At 48.9% G+C, this 26323-nt stretch overlaps 1 protein-coding gene across 1 annotated transcript in view; it reads left to right on the forward strand.

The window, feature by feature from the left end:
• Nucleotides 1-19929: 19929 nt before the first annotated feature.
• WDR17 (WD repeat domain 17) overlaps nucleotides 19930-26323 on the forward strand; it is a 70455-nt gene continuing 64061 nt past the window's right edge. Inside the window, exon 1 of the mRNA XM_054989996.1 lies at nucleotides 19930-19995. Coding sequence (XP_054845971.1) covers nucleotides 19930-19995 — 66 coding nt within the window. The remainder of the gene's footprint in view (nucleotides 19996-26323) is intronic.

A 26323-nucleotide genomic window follows, 5' to 3' on the forward strand; every position in this document is an offset into this window, starting at 1 on the left:
TGTCAGGGGCCTGTCATTCCAGTCCCTGAGCTCTTCTGTCACACCTAGGGGCCGTCATTCCAGCATGTGGCCTGTCATTCCAGTCCCTGAGCCCTTCTGTCACACCTAGGGGCCGTCATTCCAGCACAGAGCCTGTCGTTCCAGTCCCAGAGCCCTTCTGGCACACCCAGGGGTCGTCATTCCAGCATGGGGCCTGTCATTCCAGTCCCAGAGCCCTTCTGGTACACCCAGGGCCCGTCATTCCAGTCAGGGGCCTGTCATTCCAGTCCCCGAGCCCTTCTGGCACACCCAGGGGCCGTCATTCCAGCATGGGGCCTGTCATTCCAGTCCCCTAGCCCTTCTGTCACACCCAGGGCCCGTCATTCCAGTCATGGGCCTGTCATTCCAGTCCCCGAGCTCTTCTGTCATACCCAGGGCCCGTCATTCCAGTCAGGGGCCTGTTATTCCCGTCCCAGAGCCCTTCTGTCACACCCAGGGTCCGTCATTCCAGAATAGAGCCTGTCATTCCTGTCCCAGAGCCCATCTGTCATACCCAGGGGTCATCATTCCAGTCAGGGGCCTGTCATTCCAATCCCAGAGCCCTTCTGGCCCACCCAGGGGCCATCATTCCAGTCAGGGGCCTGTCATTCCAGTCCCCGAGCCCTTCTGGCACACCCAGGGCCCGTCATTCCTGTCAGGGGCCTGTCATTCCAGTCCCTGAGCCCTTCTGGCACACCCAGGGGTCGTCATTCCAGCATGGGGCCTGTCATTCCAGTCCCAGAGCCCTTCTGGTACACCCAGGGCCCGTCATTCCAGTCAGGGGCCTGTCATTCCAGTCCCCGAGCCCTTCTGGCACACCCAGGGGCCGTCATTCCAGCATGGGGCCTGTCATTCCAGTCCCCGAGCCCTTCTGTCACACCCAGGGCCCGTCATTCCAGTCATGGGCCTGTCATTCCAGTCCCTGAGCTCTTCTGTCACACCCAGGGCCCGTCATTCCAGTCAGGGGCCTGTCATTCCAGTCCCAGAGTCCTTCCGGTACCCCCAGAGGCTGTCATTCCAGCATGGGGCCTGTCATTCCAGTCCCCGAGCCCTTCTGTCACACCCAGGGCCCGTCATTCCAGTCAGGGGCCTGTCATTCCAGTCCCAGAGCCCTTCTGTCACACCCAGGGTCCGTCATTCCAGAATAGAGCCTGTCATTCCCGTCCCAGACCCCATCTGTCATACCCAGGGGTCGTTATTCCAGTCAGGGGCCTGTCATTCCAGTCCCAGAGCCCTTCTGGCACCCCCAGAGGCCGTCATTCCAGCATGGGGCCTCTCATTCCAGTCCCCGAGACCTTCTGTCACACCCAGGGCCCGTCATTCTATTCAGGGGCCTGTCATTCTAGTCCCCGAGCCCTTCTGTCACACCCAGGGCCCGTCATTCCAGTCAGGGGCCTGTCATTCCAGTCCCACAGCCCTTCCGTCACCCCCAGGGCCCGTCATTCCAGTCAGGGGCCTGTCATTCCAGTCCCAGAGCCCTTCTGTCACACCCAGGGTCTGTCATTCCAGCATAGAGCCTGTCATTCCAGTCCCAGAGCCCATCTGTCACACCCAGGGGTCGTCTTTCCAGTCAGGGGCCTTTCATTCCAGTCCCAGAGCCCTTCTGGCCCACCCAGGGGCCATCATTCCAGTCAGCGGCCTGTCATTCCAGTCCCCGAGCCCTTCTGGCACACATAGGACCCGTCATTCCTGTCAGGGGCCTGTCATTCCAGTCCCTGAGCTCTTCTGTCACACCTAGGGGCCGTCATTCCAGCATGTGGCCTGTCATTCCAGTCCCTGAGCCCTTCTGTCACACCTAGGGGCCGTCATTCCAGCACAGAGCCTGTCGTTCCAGTCCCAGAGCCCTTCTGGCACACCCAGGGGTCGTCATTCCAGCATGGGGCCTGTCATTCCAGTCCCAGAGCCCTTCTGGTACACCCAGGGCCCGTCATTCCAGTCAGGGGCCTGTCATTCCAGTCCCCGAGCCCTTCTGGCACACCCAGGGGCCGTCATTCCAGCATGGGGCCTGTCATTCCAGTCCCCTAGCCCTTCTGTCACACCCAGGGCCCGTCATTCCAGTAATGGGCCTGTCATTCCAGTCCCCGAGCTCTTCTGTCATACCCAGGGCCCGTCATTCCAGTCAGGGGCCTGTTATTCCCGTCCCAGAGCCCTTCTGTCACACCCAGGGTCCGTCATTCCAGAATAGAGCCTGTCATTCCTGTCCCAGAGCCCATCTGTCATACCCAGGGGTCATCATTCCAGTCAGGGGCCTGTCATTCCAGTCCCCGAGCCCTTCTGGCACACCCAGGGCCCGTCATTCCTGTCAGGGGCCTGTCATTCCAGTCCCCGAGCCCTTCTGGCACACCCAGGGGTCGTCATTCCAGCATGGGGCCTGTCATTCCAGTCCCAGAGCCCTTCTGTCACACCCAGGGCCCGTCATTCCAGTCAGGGGCCTGTCATTCCAGTCCCAGAGCCCTTCCGTCACTCCCAGAGGCTGTCCTTCAATCATGGGGCCTGTCATTCCAGTCCCAGAGCCCATCTGTCACACCCAGGAGTCATCATTCCAGTCAGGGGCCTGTCATTCCAGTCCCAGAGCCCTTCTGGCCCATTCAGGGGCCATCATTCCAGTCAGGGGCCTGTAATTCCAGTCCCCGAGCCCTTCTGGCACACCCAGGGCCTGTCATTCCTGTCAGGGGCCTGTCATTCCAGTCCCTGAGCCCTTCTATCACACCTAGGGGCCTTCATTCCAGCACAGAGCCTGTCGTTCCAGTCCCAGAGTCCTTCTGGCACACCAAGGGGTCGTCATTCCAGCATGGGGCCTGTCATTCCAGTCCCAGAGCCCTTCTGGCACACCGAGGGCCCGTCATTCCAGTCAGGGGCCTGTCATTCCAGTCCCCGAGCCCTTCTGGAACACCCAGGGGCCGTCATTCCAGCATGGGGCATGTCAATCCAGTCCCCGAGCCCTTCTGGAACACCAAGGGGCCATAATTCCAGTCAGGGGCCTGTCATTCCAGTCCCAGAGCCCTTCTGGCACACCCAGGAGCTGTCATTCCAGCACAGAGGCTGTCGTTCCAGTCCCAGAGCCCTTCTGGCACACCAAGGGGTCGTCATTCCAGCATGGTGCCTGTCATTCCAGTCCCAGAGCCCTTCTGTCACACCCAGGGCCCGTCATTCCAGTCAGGGGCCTGTCATTCCAGTCCCAGAGCCCTTCCGTCACCCCAGAGGCTGTCCTTCAATCATGGGGCCTGTCATTCCAGTCCCAGAGCCCATCTGTCACACCCAGGGGTCATCATTCCAGTCAGGGGCCGGTCGTTCCAATCCCAGAGCCCTTCTGGCACACCAAGGGGTCGTCATTCCAGCATGGGGCCTGTCATTCCAGTCCCAGAGCCCTTCTGTCACACTCAGGGCCCGTCATTCCACTCAGGGGCCTGTCATTCCAGTCCCAGAGCCCTTCCGTCACCCCCAGAGGCTGTCCTTCAATCATGGGGCCTGTCATTCCAGTCCCAGAGCCCATCTGTCACACCCAGGGGTCATCATTCCAGTCAGGGGCCTGTCATTCCAGTCCCAGAGCCCTTCTGGCCCATTCAGGGGCCATCATTCCAGTCAGGGGCCTGTCATTCCAGTCCCCGAGCCCATCTGTCACACCCAGGGATCATCATTCCAGTCAGGGGCCTGTCATTCCAGTCCCAGAGCCCTTCTGGCCCATTCAGGGGCCATCATTCCAGTCAGGGGCCTGTCATTCCAGTCCCTGAGCCCTTCTATCACACCTAGGGGCCTTCATTCCAGAACAGAGCCTGTCGTTCCAGTCCCAGAGTCCTTCTGGCACACCAAGGGGTCGTCATTCCAGCATGGGGCCTGTCATTCCAGTCCCAGAGCCCTTCTGGCACACCGAGGGCCCGTCATTCCAGTCAGGGGCCTGTCATTCCAGTTCCCGAGCCCTTCTGGAACACCCAGGGGCCGTCATTCCAGCATGGGGCCTGTCAATCCAGTCCCCGAGCCCTTCTGGAACACCAAGGGGCCATAATTCCAGTCAGGGGCCTGTCATTCCAGTCCCAAAGCCCTTCTGGCACACCCAGGGGCTGTCATTCCAGCACAGAGCCTGTCGTTCCAGTCCCCGATCCCTTCTGGCACACCCAGGGGCCGTCATTCCAGCATGGGGCCTGTCAATCCAGTCCCCAAGCCCTTCTGGCACACCCAGGGGCCGTCATTCCAGTCTGGGGCCTGTCATTCCAGTCCCAGAGCCCTTCTGGCACCCCCAGGGCCCGTCATTCCAGTCAGGGGCCTGTCATTTCAGTCCCCGAGCCCTTCTGTCACACCCAGGGGTCACCATTCCAGTCAGGGGCCTGTCATTCCAGTCCCCGAGCCCTTCGGGCACACCCAGGACCCGTCATTCCTGCCAGGGGCCTGTCATTCCAGTCCCTGAGCCCTTCTGTCACACCTAGGGGCCATCATTCCAGCACAGAGCCTGTCGTTCCAGTCCCAGAGCCCTTCTGGCACACCGAGAGCCCGTCATTCCAGTCAGGGGCCTGTCATTCCAGTCCCCGAGCCCTTCTGGAACACCCAGGGGCCGTCATTCCACCATGGGGCCTGTCAATCCAGTCCCCGAGCCCTTCTGGAACACAAAGGGACCATAATTCCAGTCAGGGGCCTGTCATTCCAGTCCCAGAGCCCTTCTGGCACACCCAGGGGCTCTCATTCCAGCACAGAGCCTGTCGTTCCAGTCCCAGAGCCCTTCTGGCACACCCAGGGGCCGTCATTCCAGCATGGGGCCTGTCAATCCAGTCCGCAAGCCCTTCTGGCACACCCAGGGTCCGTCATTCCAGTCTGGGGCCTGTCATTCCAGTCCCAGAGCCCTTCTGGCACCCCCAGAGGCCGTCATTCCAGCATGGGGTCTGTCATTCCAGTCCCCGAGCCCTTCTGTCACACCCAGGGCCCGTCATTCCAGTCAGGGGCCTGTCATTCCAGTCCCCGAGCCCTTCTGTCACACCCAGGGCCCGTCATTCCAGTCAGGGGCCTGTCATTCCAGTCCCACAGCCCTTCTGGCACACCCAGGGGCCGTCATTCCAGCATGGGGCCTGCCAATCCAGTCCCCAAGCCCTTCTGGCACACCCAGGGGCCGTCATTCCAGTCTGGGGCCTGTCATTCCAGTCCCAGAGCCCTTTTGGCACCCCCAGAGGCCGTCATTCCAGCATGGGGCCTGTCATTCTAGTCTCCGAGCCCTTCTGTCACAGCCAGGGCCCGTCATTCCATTCAGGGGCCTGTCATTCCAGTCCCACAGCCCTTCCGTCACCCCCAGAGGCTGTCATTCCATCATAGGGCCTGTCATTCCAGTCCCCGAGCCCTTCTGTCACACCCAGGGTCCGTCATTCCAGCATAGAGCCTGTCATTCCAGTCCCAGAGCCCATCTGTCACACCCAGGGGTCGTCATTCCAGTCAGGGGCCTGTCATTCCAGTCCCCGAGCCCTTCTGGCACACCCAGGACCCGTCATTCCTGTCAGGGGCCTGTCATTCCAGTCCCTGAGCCCTTCTGTCACACCTAGGGGCCGTCATTCCAACACAGAGCCTGTCGTTCAAGTCCCAGCGCCCTTCTGGCACACCAAGGGGTCGTCATTCCAGCATGGGGCCTGTCATTCCAGTCCCAGAGCCCTTCTGTCACACCCAGGGCCCGTCATTCCAGTCAGGGGCCTGTCATTCCAGTCCCAGAGCCCTTCCGTCACCCCCAGAGGCTGTCCTTCTATCATGGGGCCTGTCATTCCAGTCCCAGAGCCCATCTGTCACACCCAGGGGTCGTCATTCCAGTCAGGGGCCTGTCATTCCAGTCCCAGAGCCCTTCTGGCCCACCCAGGGACCATCATTCCAGTCAGGGGCCTGTCATTCCAGTCCCCGAGCTCTTCTGGCACACCCTGGGCCCGTCATTCCTGTCAGGGGCCTGTCATTCCAGTCCCTGAGCCCTTCTATCACACCTAGGGGCCTTCATTCCAGCACAGAGCCTGTCCTTCCAGTCCCAGAGCCCTTCTGGCACACCAAGGGGTCGTCATTCTAGCATGGGGCCTGTCATTCCAGTCCCAGAGCCCTTCTGGCACACCGAGGGCCCGTCATTCCAGTCAGGGGCCTGTCATTCCAGTCCCCGAGCCCTTCTGGAACACCCAGGGGCCGTCATTCCAGCATGGGGCCTGTCAATCCAGTCCCCGAGCCCTTCTGGAACACCAAGGGGCCATAATTCCAGTCAGGGGCCTGTCATTCCAGTCCCAGAGCCCTTCTGGCACACCCAGGGGCTGACATTCCAGCACAGAGCCTGTTGTTCCAGTCCCAGAGCCCTTCTGGCACACCCAGGGGCCGTCATTCCAGCATGGGGCCTGTCAATCCAGTCCCCAAGCCCTTCTGGCACACCCAGGGTCCGTCATTCCAGTCTGGGGCCAGTCATTCCAGTCCCAGAGCCCTTGTGGCACCCCCAGAGGCCGTCATTCCAGCATGGGGCCTGTCATTCCAGTCCCCGAGCCCTTCTGTCACACCCAGGGCCCATCATTGCAGTCAGGGGCCTGTCATTCCAGTCCCCGAGCCCTTCTGTCACACCCAGGGCCTGTCATTCCAGTCAGGGGCCTGTCATTCCAGTCCCACAGCCCTTCCGTCACCCCCAGAGGCTGTCATTCCATCATAGGGCCTGTCATTCCAGTCTCCGAGCTCTTCTGTCACACCCAGGGCCCGTCATTCCAGTGAGGGGCCTCTCATTCCAGTCCCAGAGCCCTTCTGTCACACCCAGGGTCCGTCATTCCAGCATAGAGCCTGTCATTCCAGTCCCAGAGCCCTTCTGGCCCACCCAAGGGCCATCATTCCAGTCAGGGGCCTGTCATTCCAGTCCCCGAGCCCTTCTGGCACACCCAGGACCCGTCATTCCTGTCAGGGGCCTGTCATTCCAGTCCCTGAGCCCTTCTGTCACACCTAGGGGCCGTCATTCCAGCACAGAGCCTGTCGTTCCAGTCCCAGAGCCCTTCTGGCACACCAAGGGGTCGTCATTCCAGCATGGGGCCTGTCATTCCAGTCCCAGAGCCCTTCTGTCACACCCAGGGCCCGTCATTCCAGTCAGGGGCCTGTCATTCCAGTCCCCGAGCCCTTCTGGAACACCCAGGGGCCGTCATTCCAGCATGGGGCCTGTCATTCCAGTCCCAGAGCCCTTCTGGCCCACCTAGGGGCCATCTTTCCAGTCAGGGGCCTGTCATTCCAGTCCCAGAGCCCTTCTGGCACACCCAGGGGCTGTCATTCCAGCACAGAGCCTGTCGTTCCAGTCCCAGAGCCCTTCTGGCACACCCAGGGGCCGTCATTCCAGTCAGGGGCCTGTCATTCCAATCCCAGAGCCCTTCTGGCCCACCTAGGGGCCATCATTCCAGTCAGGGGCCTGTCATTCCAGTCCCCGAGCCCTTCTGGCACACCCAGGGCCCATCATTGCAGTCAGGGGCCTGTCATTCCAGTCCCCGAGCCCTTCTGTCACACCCAGGGCCTGTCATTCCAGTCAGGGGCCTGTCATTCCAGTCCCACAGCCCTTCCGTCACCCCCAGAGGCTGTCATTCCATCATAGGGCCTGTCATTCCAGTCCCCGAGCCCTTCTGTCACACCCAGGGCCCGTCATTCCAGTGAGGGGCCTCTCATTCCAGTCCCAGAGCCATTCTGTCACACCCAGGGGTCGTCATTCTAGTCAGGGGCCTTTCATTCCAGTCCCTGAGCCCTTCTGGCCCACCCAGGGGCCATCATTCCAGTCAGGGGCCTGTCATTCCAGTCCCCGAGCCCTTCTGGCACACCCAGGACCCGTCATTCCTGTCAGGGGCCTGTCATTCCAGTCCCTGAGCCCTTCTGTCACACCTAGGGGCCGTCATTCCAGCACAGAGCGTGTCGTTCCAGTCCCAGAGCCCTTCTGGCACACCCAGGGGTCGTCATTCCAGCATGGGGCCTGTCATTCCAGTCCCAGAGCCCTTCTGTCACACCCAGGGCCCGTCATTCCAGTCACGGGCCTGTCATTCCAGTCCCCGAGCCCTTCTGGAACACCCAGGGGCCGTCATTCCAGCATGGGGCCTGTCAATCCAGTCCCCGAGCCCTTCTGGAACACCAAGGGCCCATAATTCCAGTCAGGGGCCTGTCGTTCCAGTCCCAGAGCCCATCTGTCACACCCAGGGGTCGTCATTCCAGTCAGGGGCCTTTCATTCCAGTCCCCGATCCCTTCTGGCACACCCAGGGCCCGTCATTCCTGTCAGGGGCCTGTCATTCCAGTCCCTGAGCCCTTCTATCACACCTAGGGGCCTTTCATTCCAGTCCCAGAGCCCATCTGTCACACCTAGGGGCCGTCATTCCAGCACAGAGCCTGTCGTTCCAGTCCCAGAGCGCTTCTGGCACACCAAGGGGTCGTCATTCCAGCATGGGGCCTGTCACTCCAGTCCCAGAGCCCTTCTGTCACACCCAGGGCCCGTCATTCCTGTCAGGGGCCTGTCATTCCAGTCCCCGAGCCCTTCTGGCACACCCAGGGGTCGTCATTCCAGCATGGGGCCTGTCATTCCAGTCCCAGAGCCCTTCTGGTACACCCAGGGCCCGTCATTCCAGTCAGGGGCCTGTCATTCCAGTCCCCGAGCCCTTCTGGCACACCCAGGGGCCGTCATTCCAGCATGGGGCCTGTCATTCCAGTCCCCGAGCCCTTCTGTCACACCCAGGGCCCGTCATTCCAGTCATGGGCCTGTCATTCCAGTCCCTGAGCTCTTCTGTCACACCCAGGGCCCGTCATTCCAGTCAGGGGCCTGTCATTCCAGTCCCAGAGTCCTTCCGGTACCCCCAGAGGCTGTCATTCCAGCATGGGGCCTGTCATTCCAGTCCCCGAGCCCTTCTGTCACACCCAGGGCCCGTCATTCCAGTCAGGGGCCTGTCATTCCAGTCCCAGAGCCCTTCTGTCACACCCAGGGTCCGTCATTCCAGAATAGAGCCTTTCATTCCCGTCCCAGACCCCATCTGTCATACCCAGGGGTCGTTATTCCAGTCAGGGGCCTGTCATTCCAGTCCCAGAGCCCTTCTGGCCCACCCAGGGGCCATCATTCCAGTCAGCGGCCTGTCATTCCAGTCCCCGAGCCCTTCTGGCACACCCAGGTCCCATCATTCCTGTCAGGGGCCTGTCATTCCAGTCCCTGAGCCCTTCTGTCACACCTAGGGGTCGTCATTCCAGCACAGAGCCTGTCGTTCCAGTCCCAGAGCTCTTCTGGCACACCCAGGGGTCGTCATTCCAGCATGGGGCCTGTCATTCCAGTCCCAGAGCCCTTCTGGTACACCCAGGGCCCGTCAATCCAGTCAGGGGCCTGTCATTCCAGTCCCCGAGCCCTTCTGGCACACCCAGGGGCCGTCATTCCAGTCAGCAGCCTGTCATTCCAGTCCCCGAGCCCTTCTGGCACACCTAGGGCCCGTCATTCCTCTCAGTGGCCTGTCATTCCAGTCCCTGAGCCCTTCTGTCACACCTAGGGGCCGTCATTCCAGCACAGAGCCTGTCGTTCCAGTCTCAGAGCCGTTCTGGCACACCCAGGGGTCGTCATTCCAGCATAGAGCCTGTTATTCCAGTCCCAGAGCCCTTCTGGTACACCCAGGGCCCGTCATTCCAGTCAGGGGCCTGTCATTCCAGTCCCCGAGCCCTTCTGGCACACCCAGGGGCCGTCATTCCAGCATGGGGCCTGTCATTCCAGTCCCAGAGCCCTTCTGGCACACCCAGGGGCCGTTATTCCAGTCTGAGGCCTGTCATTCCAGTCCCAGAGCCCTTCTGGCACACCCAGGGGCCGTTATTCCAGTCAGGGGCCTGTCATTCCAGTCCCCGAGCCCTTCTGGCACATCCAGGGGCCATTATTCCTGTCAGGGGCCTGTCATTCCAGTCCCTGAGCCCTTCTGTCACACCCAGGGCCCGTCATTCTAGTCAGGGGCCTGTCATTCCAGTTCTAGAGCCCTTCTGGCACACCCAGGGGCCGTCATTCCAGCATGGGACCTGTCAATCCAGTCCCAGAACAGGTTATCTGAGCCCAGACACTTTCCTTCAAAATCCATTCCACGTTTTCTTTGCACCTCTTTTTTTTCTCTAATGTGTTTCAATGGAGCCCATGCAAGTCAATGGGCATTCCAGTTTCCCATTATTTCCTATGGGCATTCGAGCCTCTCCCATTATTTCCAATGGGCAATCCTGTCATTCGTTTTAGTACATCCCTCCTTTTTCAGCGCTGTAGCAACGTTAGCCGAAATGTGTTTGTTCCGTGTGCCCGTCCTCCGTGCGTCAAGCCAAAGCCCACTGACCCAGGGGGTCCCCCTTCGCCCCGCACGGGAAGGGAGGAAAACTCTTGGCGCCGCGGCGTGAATCTCCTCAGCGGCTGAGCGAAGACGCCCGCCGTAGCCTTCGAAGGCGCCTCGCGCGGCCTCCGTTGCCTCGGCAACCCCTCCTCCCTCTTCCCGCCCCCTCCTCTGACGTATCCCCGAGTGACGTCACCAGCGCCGTGCTTTTCCCCCTCCCGCCTCTTCCTTGAGTGACTGGCGAGAAGCAGGACGCCGCGAGGTGGAGGCGGGCTCTGGTGGTTGCCTGGGAGACGGGCGAGGTCTTGGCGGCGGCGGCTCTTTTCCTCCGCCTCACTTCAAGCCCGTCCTCGCGCGTCGGGAGTCCGGCGGGTGAACGCCAGCGCCTCTGTACGGGCAGGTAGGGAGCAGTCGGGGACCAGCGAGCGGAGCCTCCCGATGCCGAGGGTCGGCTTGCGCCGAAAGCGGTGGCGGGAAGAGGCGAAGCCGCCCCTTCTCTCGAAGCAGCTGCAGGGGAGCGACCCCGGCCGGGCAGGATTCGCGTGGAAGGGAGAGGGGGACAAGTCAGCCCCTCTGGAGAGGAGCGCGTCTGAGGCGTCGGCGCTGCGGTTATCCGCCACAGAGTAGGCGCCCCCCCGCCACAGGCGGGCAAGACAGGCAGTAGTGGTAGTGGTGGTTTGCATCACCCGTCCATTTTAATCCCGCATTTAGGGCTTTAATCCTGTCGTGAGCCGTCCCAGCCGAACACTCCTCTCTTCCTTCTTCGGGTTCATCCCATGCTCCCAAAGTTTCTTTTTTTTTTCCTGAGGGAAAAGGTGAGGCAGCGTTTAGGGAAGTGTTTAAAACAACACACATGCTGTGACCTGTTTTAAATGTCCTTTTGTATGTAAGGAACATCTAAATGACGTAAGGAAAGATCAAGAGTCCGGTAGCACCTGTAAGGCTTAACAAAATTTGTGGTAGGGTGTGAGCTTTCGTGAGTCACAGCTCCCTTCTTCAGAAGAAGTGAGGAAAGAGCAAGAAGTAGAAAAGAGCAAGAGCCCAGTAGCAACTGTAAAACTAACAAAATTTGTGGTTGCGTATGAGCTTTCGTGAGCCACAACTCACTTGGTCAGAGCATCTTCTGACCTCTGAAGAAGCGAGTTGTGAGCTACAGGACTCTTGCTTTTTCCTACTGCTACAGATTAACACGGCTACCCATCTTGATCTAAATGACGTAAGTAAAATAAATACTAGGTTGTAAGGTACCATGAGTCTGTGAATGAGGATATGTGCGCTTAAATAATACAAATATTAAATATGGGTTTGTAAATAAGGCACATTTAGTACCAATAAATATTTAAAGCAGCAGAACAAAGGATTAGACTGTGCGGAGTGTTATTTTAGGAGAGTCTTGATATATTTGGGGAAAGTATTTTTTGTTATATACTGATTTAAGGGAAAGTGAGCAGTCATTTGACTGTGTTGCCTTAAGAAAAGAGAAGACAGCAATGCAATACCCCCATGCTGTACACCTCTAAAATAATGGCTGAAATGGGAGCACTGCTGAGCAGTAATAACAACCGTACAATAAAATAAGTGCTCTAATAAATTGAATCACGTTGAAGTAAGCCCAAGAAATAAACCATTTGTCAGATCAAAAGACTGTTGAAGTTGGAGTAAAAGAACACAAACACACACACAAATTACATGATGACACTAGAATCAGGGAATTGTGTTGTCTAAAGCAAACAAATACTATAGATCTCTGAGTCACCATGTTTTGACATACTACAAAAGTCTTGCTAGTTAACAGCATGGTAGCACCACAAATGTGCTGGGCCTTTGCAGGAAATACAATGCAGTGTAATAATGTTTTCTATTCAGTGTCAGCTGGTTGAATGGAGAATTAATTCTACCAAATAGTACCAACATAGGGCCTACAATGAAACCAGAAAAACACTTTCAGAAGTAAAACCACCCTATGAAATTAACTCTAAGGAATAATGTACAGGACCTGGAATTTGTGATTGACAATCACCCTGCGAAAAAAAAACCCTTTGAAAAACCATTAGTGTGTATACATTATTGCCCACACTCTCAATTTGGAGAGATCCTCTTGGGAGCTCTTTACAATTCACCTTTTTTCAGCATTCTGGATAATTTGGTATCATCTGCCAATGTCCCATGACTATCAATTCTTTCACTAGACTGCTAAAATCTCATCTTCAATTACAGATTCTGTTCTGCCTAGCAATGTTACTTGTCAAGCTCCAAGAGCATCCTTCAGCCCTCCTACTTGTAGCTACAACAGCTATGCTGTTGCTATCCCCACCTTCCTGCCAAAAAAACTGGCTCTAAAGTACCAAAGGGATTCCACTGCTTACTTCCTCATGTAATACATTGACTGTGAAATCCCAAGCAGTTACTCCAGTCTAAGCCCATTGATTTCAGTGGGCTTAGACTGAAGTAACTCTGCTTAGGATTTCACTGAAAGCTAGTGTGGTGTACTGGTTAGAATATCAGACTATGATCTGGGACAACCAGGTTCAAATCCCCACTCTCCTATAGACTGTTGCTAAGTGTCTTTGGGCCAGTCTCACACACTCACAAAAACCCTCACAGAGTTTTTCTGAGGATAAAATGAAGGAGAGGAGAATTATACAAGTCACCTTGGGTGCCCTTTGGGGAGAAAGGTGGGTATAAATGAAGTAAGTAAATAAGTAAAGTAGGTTTAAGAAGAGTTCAATGAAAACATGCCATTTAGGAAAAGCGTACCTCTGGTCCAAGGCTACTGAAAATGATCTGAGCTGATTTTAAACTGACCATGTAAAATGTTATTTGAAGGCTTAAAGGTGAGATTTTTTTGTAGGGGGATAGGGATTCATTTTATATAAACAGGAAAGATATGTGTGTTACGCACCATCAAGTCGCCTCTGACCTATGGCGACCCTATGAATGAAAGACCTCCAAGACATCCTATCATTAACAGACTTGCTCAGATCCTGCAAACTGCGGGACATGGCTTCCTTTATTGAGTCAAGCCATCTCGTTTTAGGTCTTCCTCTTTTCCTACTGCCTTCCCCTTTTCCTAGCATCCATTGACTTTTCCAGAGAATCTTGTCTTCTCTTGATGTGACCAAAGTACGATAGCTTCAGTTTTGTCCTTTTAGCCTCTAGGGAGAATTCAGGCTTGATATGATCTAGTACCCACTTATTTGTCTTTTTGGCTGTCCACGGTATCCACAAGACTCTCCTCCAGCACCACATTTCAAATGAATCAATTTTCTTCCTGTCAGCTTTCTTCACTGTCCAACTTTCACATCCGTACATAGTAACAGGAAATATCATAGTTTGTATTATCTTGATCTTGGTCCCCAGAGAGACATCTTTATCTTTAAGGATCTTTTCTAGTTCCTCACAGCAGCTCTTCCAAGTCTCAGTCTTCTGATTTCTTCATTACAGTCTCCCTTTTGGTTGATGATTGAGCCAAAGAGAGATATACATTATTAAATAAATTGGTAGGTCAGGTTGCAGGGTTTGCTTTTCCCAAATGCTGTGTATCCTCCTTGCCTTTATTTCCAGTACAAAACAAGCTAAGGATGCAAGATACAGATGAACACTCTTCTTTCATGCTCAACCTGAAACCACTGACATTATTTGGAGTACCCCCTCAAATGGTCGGTTATTTGGGCCTTTTCAAGTGCTCGGTGGGAAATGTATGGACATACAATATACATGTACCCATAAACCTTACATTTTCAAAAGGGGGGGAGGGTAAATTTCTATAGGAGAGGCCTCTATAAACAGAGGACAGGTGTCCAAGTGTCTTGTCTTTCCTTTATTATTCTCAGTCTTCCCCAGCATGACCCCAGCAATTTAATAAGTTCTGAGGATGTGTCAGTCATGGCAACTGCCTATGTGATTACTGCACAAATAAATGCAAATTGTCTTGAAATATCGTGCATTTTAAATTCAGATGAAGTTGTCATTACAAATAAATCATAATTTCAGATAATACATTACAAATCATCATGACAGACATACGCCTTAAGAAAAAACTGATTTTGCATGCAGGGTAAGTTTAGGTTTCAAACACTGTTTGTAAGGACTGTAGTACCACTGGATAGAACTAGAGACTCTCAGGGGAGGCTTCTAGGATATGTGTTGGATCACAAACTCTCACTATTGGTGACACTAATTCCAGAATAAAGCAGTTGCTTAAGCATTACAGTGGATAGGATTTGTCTGTTTTTCCCCTGAGGAGTACTAGGATTACATTTAAAAGCTTATCTATATTGAGAACAAGTAATGGATTTTGCATTTAGCTAACTTACGAGTTTAATGTGCTTTGTTAAATATATTGAATGATAAGATATCTGTAAGCAAAAACTGTCTTGCTCTTTAAGGAGACAAACATAAATGCAGAAGCTTGCTAGGGAGAAATCTTGTATAATTTAAATACTCAAAATACATATGTTCAAAATAAGATTCATTGACAGTTTTTATTTACCTACAGCCTAGTCCTATGTAAATGTATTCATAAGTAAATGTGCAGCAAATTCATATTCTAAAGGAAGAGTATACCAAAAATAAGAGTGTCTTGTGGTATCTTAAGGAATATTTATTGTTGCATTAGTTTCAGTGGATTACAACCCATTTCAGATGTGCATGCCCACACGTATATACAGGGGGGAAAGATGTAGGTAGCAAAATAAAGCTCACAGAATGTAAAGCATACAGTTGGACAGGACCGTCTGACAAAGCTCAGTCTCATTGAGTTTTCTGAAACTTACTTCTAAGTAAGTACGACTGCAACCTAAGAATGCTTTCCTAGGAGTAAGCCCGATTGATTAAACAGGGCATACTTAGGACACAATTGCTCCTAGGCACCCTCTCTCAGATCCTAAGAGCCCAGGCAGCACTTTGGTTTACTAAGGGGCTGTGGATGATGAAAAGACCAGGCTAGAGCAACAGTGGAGAAAGACTCAAGACGAATTCTACAAGACACAGGCTAGAGCTCATACTAAAGCCCACTCTGTGACAGTGATGATGGCAAAGAAATAACATTTCTGCTCCTTTCCAGCCTGTACTCTACACACTAGCAATTGCAGAATTAGATGGTTCCAGGGTTGCTATTTGTCCAATTGTGTGGGATACTTTTCAGGTTGTCCAGCCTGAGAATGTGGACAGGATTCTTGGACGTTTGAGACCTGTCACCTTTTTCTATGACTAGCCCTACCTGGCTGCTTAAATCTGCCAGGGAAGCCCTGAGAGACCAGGTCTGAAAGACAGCAAATGCTTCCCTGAGAAAGGGATTGTTTGCCCCATCTTGATGTGGGCAGTGGTGTGTTCACTCCCCAAAAATCTATAGGACAGTATCAATTTAACCTATCATTAACTATCATTGTTAGGAATAATTTCCGTTACTAAAATGAATGTTTTGCCAAGATTGATGTTTTTTGTTTCAGACAATCCCAATTTTAAGATCTGATAAGCAGTTAGAGCTTTGGCAAAGAGAGATAATGAAGTTTATATGGCAAAGGAAAAAACCACATATTAAACAGAAGGCTTTGCAGGATGCAAAGGAAAGAGGTGGACTGGGGGTGCCAGATCTAAAATTATATTATGCAGCTGCCTGTTTAGTTTGGTTAAAGGAATGGATAACGTTAAATAATAGGAGACTCTTGGAATTAGAGGGACATGATTTAAGGTATGGGTGGCATGGCTACCTGTGGTACGATAAAATCAAGGTAAATGTAGACTTTAAGAATCATATTATACGCCAAGCCCTGAATCGGGAATAAGTTTAAGGCAAGCATAACAACAAAAACACCACTGTGGCTTTCACCACATGAGACACTATTCAGAAGAGAAATATTACATAAAGATAAGTGGCTAACATTATGATTTATGTAATTTCTCACAAGGGGTGATAAAAATGCACTCAAGAGAGGAGCTGAAAGAGAAAGGCCTGGATTGTCAGTGGTTTGCGTATATGCAACTATCAGAAAGGTTTAAAAATGCCCTCAAAATGTATGGCATGGAAGAAACAGCTAGTGCATTTGAAAAAGTTATGTACAAAAGAAGATCACTTAATATCTAGAATGTATAAATTTGTGTTAAAAATGAAACTGGAAGAAGAGCAAGTGAAGGGTTGCATGATTAAATGGGCCAAAATTTTTGGATATAATATCCATATGGAACAGTGGGGAAAATGTGGAATTATTGTCTAAAATTTATATAATGTTACAATCTGAAAGAGAATTGTTATAAAATGATGTACAGGTGGTACATGACCCCACAAAAATTAGCTAAGATGTTTAATGAGGTGTCAAATAAATGTTGGAAATGCCAAAAAAATGAGCGTTCCTTCTACCATATGTGGTGGACCTGCTAAAAAGTATTGGAAACAAATATACTTAACAATGCAAAAATATTAAAGAGTAACTTACAATTAAAGACAGAGATGTGCCTATTGAGCTTAATGGATAATTCAGTAGAAAGTGAATTTGGAATTTTGATTAGATATATGACAACGGCTGCAAGATTAGTCTACACACAATAATGGAAATTGAATAAACTTCCAACAGTAGATGACTGGTTAATGAAAATGTTGGAGATTGTGGAAATGGCAAAACTAACGGAGTTGCTGTGGGATAAAACGACAGACAACTTTGTGAAGACCTTGAAACCTTTCATGGACTTTCAGTATGTAAAAGAGAAGTCAGAGTTGATGATTTGTGGATTCGAAAATTAGATTTGAAAGGCAGGCAATAAATAATAGGCTGAAATATGGAGAAAATGCGGATATCTTCTCAGTAAAGTCAAAGTTATAGTCAGTAAAGATATGGGTATTACAGAAGAGTTATTGATTATGTAATGAGTTTAAAGAAATTTTGTAAAATGTCCAAAATGGTGTCTTCTTCGATGTTCTTTTTCATTCATTCTTTTTTTTCATGTTTATGTTCTTGTTTCTTTATGTGAATTTTTGCTTGTTATCTGTTGTAATAAAATATATATATAAATAAAATAAAGCAGGAATTAAAAAAAAGAATACCCTCTAGAGCAGCCATTTTCTTCAAGGGAGCTGATCTCTGTAATCTGGAGGTCTGTTGTAATTCCTGGAGGCTATTATAAATATCAAGGGCATTTTCTCCTATGCAAATGGCACAAGACTGTAATTTTGTAATCTTCAGCCTCTTCTTCAGCCTTTGTGACTTCTAGATACAGTTTTCTGTTGTAATGATCTCGAGTTCTCCTTTAAATTCCCCACAAAGGATAAATCTGATGGAGGTTGAAATACTGCATTATTGAAAATAGGGTATAATCTGGAATCTTCTTATACAGTGCTGGAGACCCCATAAAGGAACAGAACATTTTCTGACACCCTGTAATGTTCCCTTTTTCTTGCAAATCGTGAATGGAGTACTCATGCTGATTCCTGCTCTTAGATACGCACAGCAGTGGTGCACTTTTCCAGTGTGTTCAGATCTCATTGAATTCTATCCCTGCCTTCAAGGGTGTTTGCTACTCCTCCCAGATTGATGTCATCTGCATATTTAGTGAGTAATCTCTTCACATACTCAGCCAGATCATTTACAAAAATATTGGAAATCACTGGGCCCAGGACTGGAGCCCTCTGGCACTCCACTGGACAACTCCCTCCAATCAGACATGATACCTTTGACAACTACTCTTTGGGTGTAGTTATCTGGCCAGTTCCCTATCCATCTACCCATCCTAGAGTCCAGTTCTGGAGTCCAGTTCTGGAGAATTCAGCAGTTTGCACCTGTTTTGTATCATTTTGGCTGGTGGTCTTCAAGGTTATTATTTTATTTATTATGGTTATGGTTATATTATGGTTTTCTTTCTTTATTTCTGTCATTTATAGTCCACCTTTCTCACTGAGACTCCAGGCTGATTACACAGTGTGAGATTAGTACAGTCAATATCAGGACTTTCCCATAAACAATGCCATAGGGTAAATAAATACAAATTTACAAAGACATAGCATTAGCAAGAATCCAATACAGAGTTGAAGAAATGCTGGAACAGAACATAAGCAATTCTAGAACTGACATTAAACAACATGAATCACAGGTAGCTTATAGGAGCACATATTTAAAGCAACAGATAGTCTGTAAGGCAACATGGTAGGGAGGTCTATGGTTCATAACTCATTAGTGAAGCATCTGAGACCCCCTCCCTACAATACTGCCCTCCTATCTGAGTAAAGCCTTTTTGAATAATTTGATTTTGCATCATTTGTAGAAAGCCAGGAGAATGGGGGGGGGGCCCTCCTGACCTCCTCAGGCAGGTCATTCCACAGGGTAGAGGCCACCACAGAGAAAGCCCATGTATGGGCTGCTGTTGATTTCACTCGTGTGCAGGGTGGCACCTGCAGGAGACCCTGTTCAGACAGGCAAAGTTGCCATGGAGCAACACAGGGAGGGAGGTGGTCCCATCGGTATGGCCAGCCATGTCTAGTTAAGAAACCATCTTCCAGGCTAGAGTGAGGTTGAGGAAACCTTTTTTTGCAGCTGCCTTAACTTGCTTTCCTAGTAGTAGCACTGGAACCAGTATAACCCCAAGGCTCTTAACTGAGTCTGCAAGGATCAGACGAACTCCATCGAAAATGGGGAGTACAATGTCCTTCAAGATCTCTGCCTTCCCAACGAGCATCACTTCCATTTTGTCTGGGTTCAATTTCAATTTGTTAGTTTTCAGCCATTTCACCACAGCTGTCAGACAGCGATCTAAGATTTCTACTGCATCACCAGGATAGTGAGATATAGAGTTGGGTGTCATCTGCATATTAGTGACATCCAACTCCATAGCTGCAAATGAGTTCTCCTAAAGGCTTTATGCAGTTGAATAACACGTGAGATAAGATTGCACCCTGTGGAACCTCACAAGATAGCTCCTTTTCTGGAGATAGCTGATCTCTGACGGCAACCCTTTGAGTCCATTCCATGAGAAACGATTTAAACCAGTCCAAGTCTCATCCTTTGATGCCCACTTCTATCTCTAAACACCTCAACAGGATGGCATGGTCTACTGTCAACACAGTACCTGTGTTGAGTCAACACAGATACCTGTGGAACCTATGATTAGGCTAAGGTGGTCAAAATAGTTGGAGATAAAGGATAGAATAAGTTGTTGTTTTTGAAAATATCACATTGATCCTGTGCATGTTTATTTAGACATCCAGACCATAAAGTTCAACGGGACTTATTCCCATTTGGCTACCACTCCATTAGTATTTCTTCAGCAATCATATGTTATTGAGAGAAAATCCTAATTAATTCAGAGGTATAGTATTAGGCTTCAACTGATGTCTAATGTTACCTGAAACAGTGATAATTTAAAATATGCATTTAATCTAGCAGTAGTTTTATTCACTCGTACTTTCTTAGTTCCAAGTTTTTTTCTAGTTTGAATTGTATATGGCTAGATCTCATTTGTATTCTGATCTTTTTTTTTAACTGAAATATTCCTGGCCTTATTATTAAAAGCAGTTCATTTCACAGATCGCGGAACTCATCTCTGGGTGGCTTCTTTAGCCTTTGTAAATTTTCACACAGAATCCATATTGCCTTAGCAGGATTCAGGTGCTGAGTTACCAATTCACACGTTTTTTTGATTTTCTAATATTTTATGGCTTGGATGACCTGCATTTCATACTGGTTTGATGAGGATGACTGGTATGAAGGACAACAAAGAGTAAGATCAGTTTTTTCCCCATATAAAACAACTGCTTTATGTTTTGTTCTTACTGCATCTTTCTTCCGCTGTTTGTGTGTTTCTGATAGCTTCCCTGTTTTATTTTTAAATACTGTAATACTGTGGTTGGACCAGAAATAGCTATTTGAACAATGAAACCTGCATTAATCATACAGTACAATGTTTTGTATTACAATATAATATGCAGAGCTACGGGCAAGCTGTCAGCTGGCAAAGTGAAATTTTATTGCAGTTGTATGTTTAAATACAGTAACTAATAAATTTGTTTTGAAATAAGTGGTAGAAATTAATGCAATAGTTATGAAGGACAGTGAAATAATTACGGACTACAGTTAAATATAAATCTTAAAGTAGGATGACATCATAGAATTTTACTTAAGGCTTTTAGAAGGTTAGTCTAGTTTTTAACAGTATAATGCAGTAAGAAATGAGGTTGCTATGGTAATCTCTGTATAATGTTTCAAAAAATAAAAATAGCAATTCTGTGGTTTCGGAAATTAAAGATGTACTGTAGCTTTCTGTTGGTTTAAGATAAGAGAATGTACATTGATTTTTTTTAACAAAATGTCTGATTTAATGTGGGGAGGATATAGGCTCATATGTTGACAGCTTAAAAATACAACAAGGAAGAAATAAAATTAACAATAGTAGAGAAAATGGACATATATAGATTATAACCTACCCACTCAGCTCACTGTGAAAAGTGCATGTGAGCTCATGTACAGTATCTCATAAATGCACATATATTAATTACATACATGCACACTGTTCATTACTGACAACAAGCAATACGCACACATCACTGGATAAGGGGAAGTCCTTCTGCTTGTCTCCTTCCACTCATACATGTGTAGACTGGTGTTGCCAGCTCTGGGTTTGGACATTCCTGGGGACAGCAAGGTTTGGGGCTTGAAGGGAACCCTATGGGATATAATGCCGTGGAGTCTACCCTCCAAAGCAGCTATTTTCTCCAGGGGAACTTATGTCTGTAGTCTGGAAATTACTTCTAATTCTTAGAGATCTCCAGGCCCCACTTGGAGGCTGGCAACCCTCATGTGGACATATGTGTGTTTTAATTGATTAAATCTGCATAAAATTACAAATAGGAAGATCAGATCCTGCAAACTGACTGCCTCCAATGAGCTGATTGCCGCTATCTGTATTTTTAAAGTTAACATTTTATTGTTGTGTTCTGGTTGGTTTTAATTTTAATCTGTTTTAAGGAGTAAGTTTTATTATGTCTGTTTTATAAATGTAATTCGCCCTGAAACTGCCTGTGCAGGGAAGGCTGAATAAATGTCTAAATAAATAAATAAATAAAATAAGATTTGAAGATGAATGTGGTCAGTGGAAAGTCTTAATCAGTTCATTGAGGGGACATTGCAGCCCTTATATGCATGAAAATGTATGCTGGGAGCTTTACCCAGCCCAGAATCTTAGACTTAACTTTTTATTTATGTATTTATTTATTTAGAGAATTTATTTGCCACCTCTCCAAAGGCATGTAAAATATCATAAAATCAAGATCATATATGATCAATATTGCCAACAAGCTGGGGCATAAAAATGGAATAAAACAAACCTTCAACAACAACAACAAAAGTCAGTAAAACAATCCTGAGGCTAGAAGCAGGCCATACAGCTGCTGAAAAAGATACAGTCCTTTAGTTAAAAGCCTGGGTTAATGTTTTGGCCTGGTGGCTTAAAAAAAAAATTAGGTAGATGCCAAGTGAGCCTCAAGGAAGAGGGTGTTCCAAAAGTGAGGTGCCACCACTGAAAAAGCTCTGTCATTAGTTGCCACTTGTCTCATCTCCACAAGTGACCGAAGGGGGGTAGCACAGAGACCTGAGCTTGGGAGGCAGATTCAAGGCAGATTTAACTGATGAGCTGGGCAGTACAGGAGGAGGCAGCCTTTAAGTATTCTAGCCCCCAGCTGTTTTCTAAAAAGTAAGAACCAGCATTTTGAATTGCTCCTGGATACAGATGGGCACCCAGTATGAATTTCTCAGCACGGTGGTGATACGGTCTCTGTGGTGGTAGAGAGGGCTGTCAAGTCATAGCTGACTTATGGTGACCCCTAGTGGGGTTTTCAAGGCAAGAGATTAAAGAGGTGGTTTGCCATTGCGGGCCTCTGCAATCCTTGTCTTTGTTGGAGGTCTCCCATCCAATTACTAACCAAGGCCAACCCTGCTTAGCTTCTGAGATCTGATGAGATCAGGCTCATCACCTCAGAATAGCCTGGCCACAGCATTTGCAGGTAATTGAAATTTCCAGACTATTTTCAAAGCCAGCCCCAACACTGAGCACATAATAGTAATCAAACCTGTATATGATCAGAGCACAGTCTTTGTCATTAAGTTGTCTAGTCCTTACAAAGCAAATCATTTCTGCTCTCTTAATCGGGTCAAATCGGGCCACTGCAGAGTGTGGGAGCCATAATATGAGTCATTTTGCTAAACACTTTGTGGCCAAAATCTCTCAAATCTGTTCCAGCTTGTACTCTATATCAGCAGTGACAAGATTGAATAGTTCCAGGGACCCTTAGGTTTGCCAGTCCCCTGGTGGGGGCAGGGGATCTCCTGGTCCCAGCGTCCACTCCTGCCCCCGTTTACCTGGCTGGCAGGGAGGGACGCACCTCCTGGGGCATTCTCTTTCTGGACATACTTTTCACATGGATTGTTTGTATAGTCCCCTGTAAGAATGGGGCTAGTTATGAAAGCCAGTTTGGTGTAGTGGTTAAGAGCGTGGGACTCTAATCTGGAGAGCCGGGTTTGATTCCCCACTCCTCTGCTTGAAGCCAGCTGGGTGACCTTGGGCTAGTCACAGCTTCTTGGAGCTCTCTCAGCTCCACCCACTTCACAGCGTGTTTTGTTGTGGGGATAATAATAACATACTTTGCAAACTGCTCTGAGTGGACGTTAAGTTGTCTTGAAGAGCGGTATATAAATCGAATGTTGTTGTTACGTTGCTTACCAATGGAAGAAGCTAAAACTGAGAAGAGTCACAGGGTAGGTATTCTGGATTTCATTAAGGGACCCCCCCAATACCTTCCTCCCATAATTGGATGGAGTGTAACTTAGTTGCAGTTCCTTTTTGAGCAAAGTTACATCCTTCTAAGCCCATTGACTTCAATGGATTTAGAAGGATATAATGCTACTTAGTGTAGCAGTGTTCTTTCAGAAAATACATATATCTGTACATAATGAATAACTTGCAGGAATAAATTCTGTAAGACATGGTGATAGCTACTTGCTTAGATGGTTTTAAAATGGAATACGACAATTTCATGGATTTATTACTGGCTAGCTGCTGTGATGCTCTGACCTAGATAGTTCAGGTGAGCCTTATCTCATCAGATCTCAGAAGCTAAGAAGGGTCAGCCTCGGTTAGTAATTGGATGGGAGACCTCCAATGAAGACCAGGTTGCAGAGGCAGGCAATGGCAAACCACCTCTTGTTAGTGTGTGTGTGTGTGTGTGTGTGTGTGTGTTGTTGGGGGTATTTGTGAATTTCCTGCATTGTGCAGAGGGTTGGACTCAATGACTCTAGATGTATCTTCCAATTCTATGATTCTAATGTCTGGCCATGAAAACCCCACCGGGGTTGCCATAAATCAGCTATGACTTGAGGGCACTCTCTACTACAGCTGCTATAGCTAATGGAGCTTCAATGTTCTGATTATTTCTGCATATCTAATACTAGGAGCACACAAGGAGGAGCAAGAGCAGCTACTGTAATGTTTCTGCTTTGATAAACAGATTTCTGGAGTTTATGGTGCCTGTTAGACTATTGTACTTTAGTTCTTTACTTGATGAGGTTAGTAGCTGGTAAATTTGAATGTCTGAGATTGATGCAATTTAGACCGGTGCCAAAAAAACCCTGGATGTTTTAAAAGATGCACAGCTCTAACAGAAAGCAAGTGCTGATACTTGAATCTAGGGTTGCCATTCCCCCGCCAAGACTACTTTGGGTACTGGGCACATGATGAACAACTACTTGTTTGTATTTCAGTATTTGCTAGTATCAGTTCTCTGACTTCTAAGTAATCCACAACTATAAAATGAGTCCTTGTACTAACCATCATGTACTGAAAAAGAAGATTGCAGAGTTCCAAACCCAAAAGGCGCATGGTGATACTTGTATTAGATATTATTTTTATGGTTATTGAATCTTTGAATATCAGCAGAAAACCCAAAATCTGGCTAAGGATTTGTGCTGACCAAGACATGCTTCTGTTCTCATGCATTTACTGTCATCTTCTGACTTCAGTGTTTCCAGTCTGTTACATGGGACCAATTGTGCTGCTACAGGATTATCTTTGTGGTTAAAAATTAGTCTGATTGTCCTTGGGCAAATCATTTATCTGATTCTTCCCCACCTGTAAACTGTGAAAATAAAATTTGCGTGTGTCTACTATCAGCATTGTGTTGAGTCTGTGAAACAGAGACATATATATGAAGCCGTAGTTTGTATTTAAGAATTCTCTGGAATGGATTCCCTGAATGGTCTTGGGCTAGTCACTTATAGCTGTGCTTCCCTGTTCTTTCTGGTTTTGAAGTGTGTGTGTTTGTGTGGGGATGCTGTGCATAGCAAGTATTGTGGAAAACTACACCTGTAATGAGCAATTCCCTCCATAATGCTTAATAGCAAACAACAAATGAGTTTGGTTATTTATTTTATTTATTTTATTTATCCCTCACCTTTCTCCCCATTGGGGATGGGGACCCAGAGTGGCTTACATGATTCTCATCTCCTCCATTTTATCCCCATAACAACCCTGTGAGGCAGATTAGGCTGAGGGTGTGTGCAGGGCCGGCACCACCATTGAGGCAGTGAGGCGGGGGCCACAGGCACCACGGGGCCAGAGGGGGCATTGGAGGGGGTGCCGGGGGCGGAGGTGCATGCCACGGAGCTGGTGTGCCTGCCTTGCGCTGCCGCTGCTGCCCAGTCCTGCACTGCCACCGCTGCCACATGCCCCCGGGCGGGCCAGGGACAGCAGACGGCCGGGACGGCGTGTGGAGCATGGGCAGCCTCCTCGCGCCACCCCAGCCACCCGCTGGCCAATGGCCATGGCTTTACTGCGTGATAATGTCATTCTGAAGTCTCTGGGCGCTTGCGCACTGTACATGTGCTAGTGGCCGCCGGCGCCAGAAACCCTGGCACCAGCGGTGAGTGTGTGATGTCACCCAGCAAGCTTCCATGGCAGATCATTTTAAATTCATATCCTGAGGAATTTCACAGGTAGAATAAGGAAACCGCATGGCACCTTATCGTTTCATACGTATTTGCAGCACTGGAAATGTGGAGACACCCAGCTTGCAGCATATGAGCCACTGTTGTGAATGGGATGTGAATGTGTCACTGGAATGATCTGATGCAAAATAGCACTGGTAACGAGAGATGATGTGCTGTATATGGATAAATATAGAATACTGCATTGTGAATATTGAGCTTTCTGATAATAATGCTTTGGCGTGCAAATGTTCTAAATACGAGAGGTAGGCGAAGGAGTTAGAAAAATACACACACATTAAAATGGTCCCTCTTCAAGAGCTGTAGTTGCCAGGCTACAGACATTGCTGTGCTGCATTTGTAGTGTGCGACACAATGCCCTGGCTTCTCTTCAGCATCCTTTAGAAAGTCAGTGTTATTCTGTTAGCATTAAGATTTAATTTCTTCGTCTGTCCGTAAAGCCGTCTCATTCTACAGCCAGACTGAGGCTGCATGTTTGGAATTTGTAAGGCTTTGGAATGGACATGGAAATCCTTAAGTGGCTCACAGAAAATGATACCTGTGTTAAGGTAGGGAATAACCTAGTCACCTATCTGTAAATAGTGATCTGAGTTGTAATAGTCAAGTCCATTTTATGGGAAATGTGTACATATTAAAAGGGATTTCAAGTAAACAGTCTTTCAATTTGTCACTCTTTTGCTATATTTAGTAACCAGGAAGGTCTTAAAATGTTACTACTAGTGCCAGTTGCTGAAAAAATGCTCCTTCTTTTCCCTTCCCCTCCTCATCTCCTTGGCAACAGTAGAAAATCTTTTACCGCTGTTGTATTCACAATGCAGAATTTAAGTTCAGCAAAATCATATGGATGTGCAGACGCTGTACAGTTGTTCTTATTTGATCTTTATCTTGTATCTTTAGTTACTCATTTGGCAAGGACGAATTTAAACGTTGTTGTTAGCTTAACAGGTAAAGATTTTGGAGATTTGCTTCCATGTTACAATGAATTTCCTTGTTGCATGGTGGATAATTAAAACCTGTAAGGCTTGAGGCAGTATTCAGATTGCAGTGTAAATGCC

Source organism: Eublepharis macularius, chromosome 10 (assembly GCF_028583425.1).
Source record: "Eublepharis macularius isolate TG4126 chromosome 10, MPM_Emac_v1.0, whole genome shotgun sequence".
Taxonomy (NCBI): domain Eukaryota; kingdom Metazoa; phylum Chordata; class Lepidosauria; order Squamata; family Eublepharidae; genus Eublepharis; species Eublepharis macularius.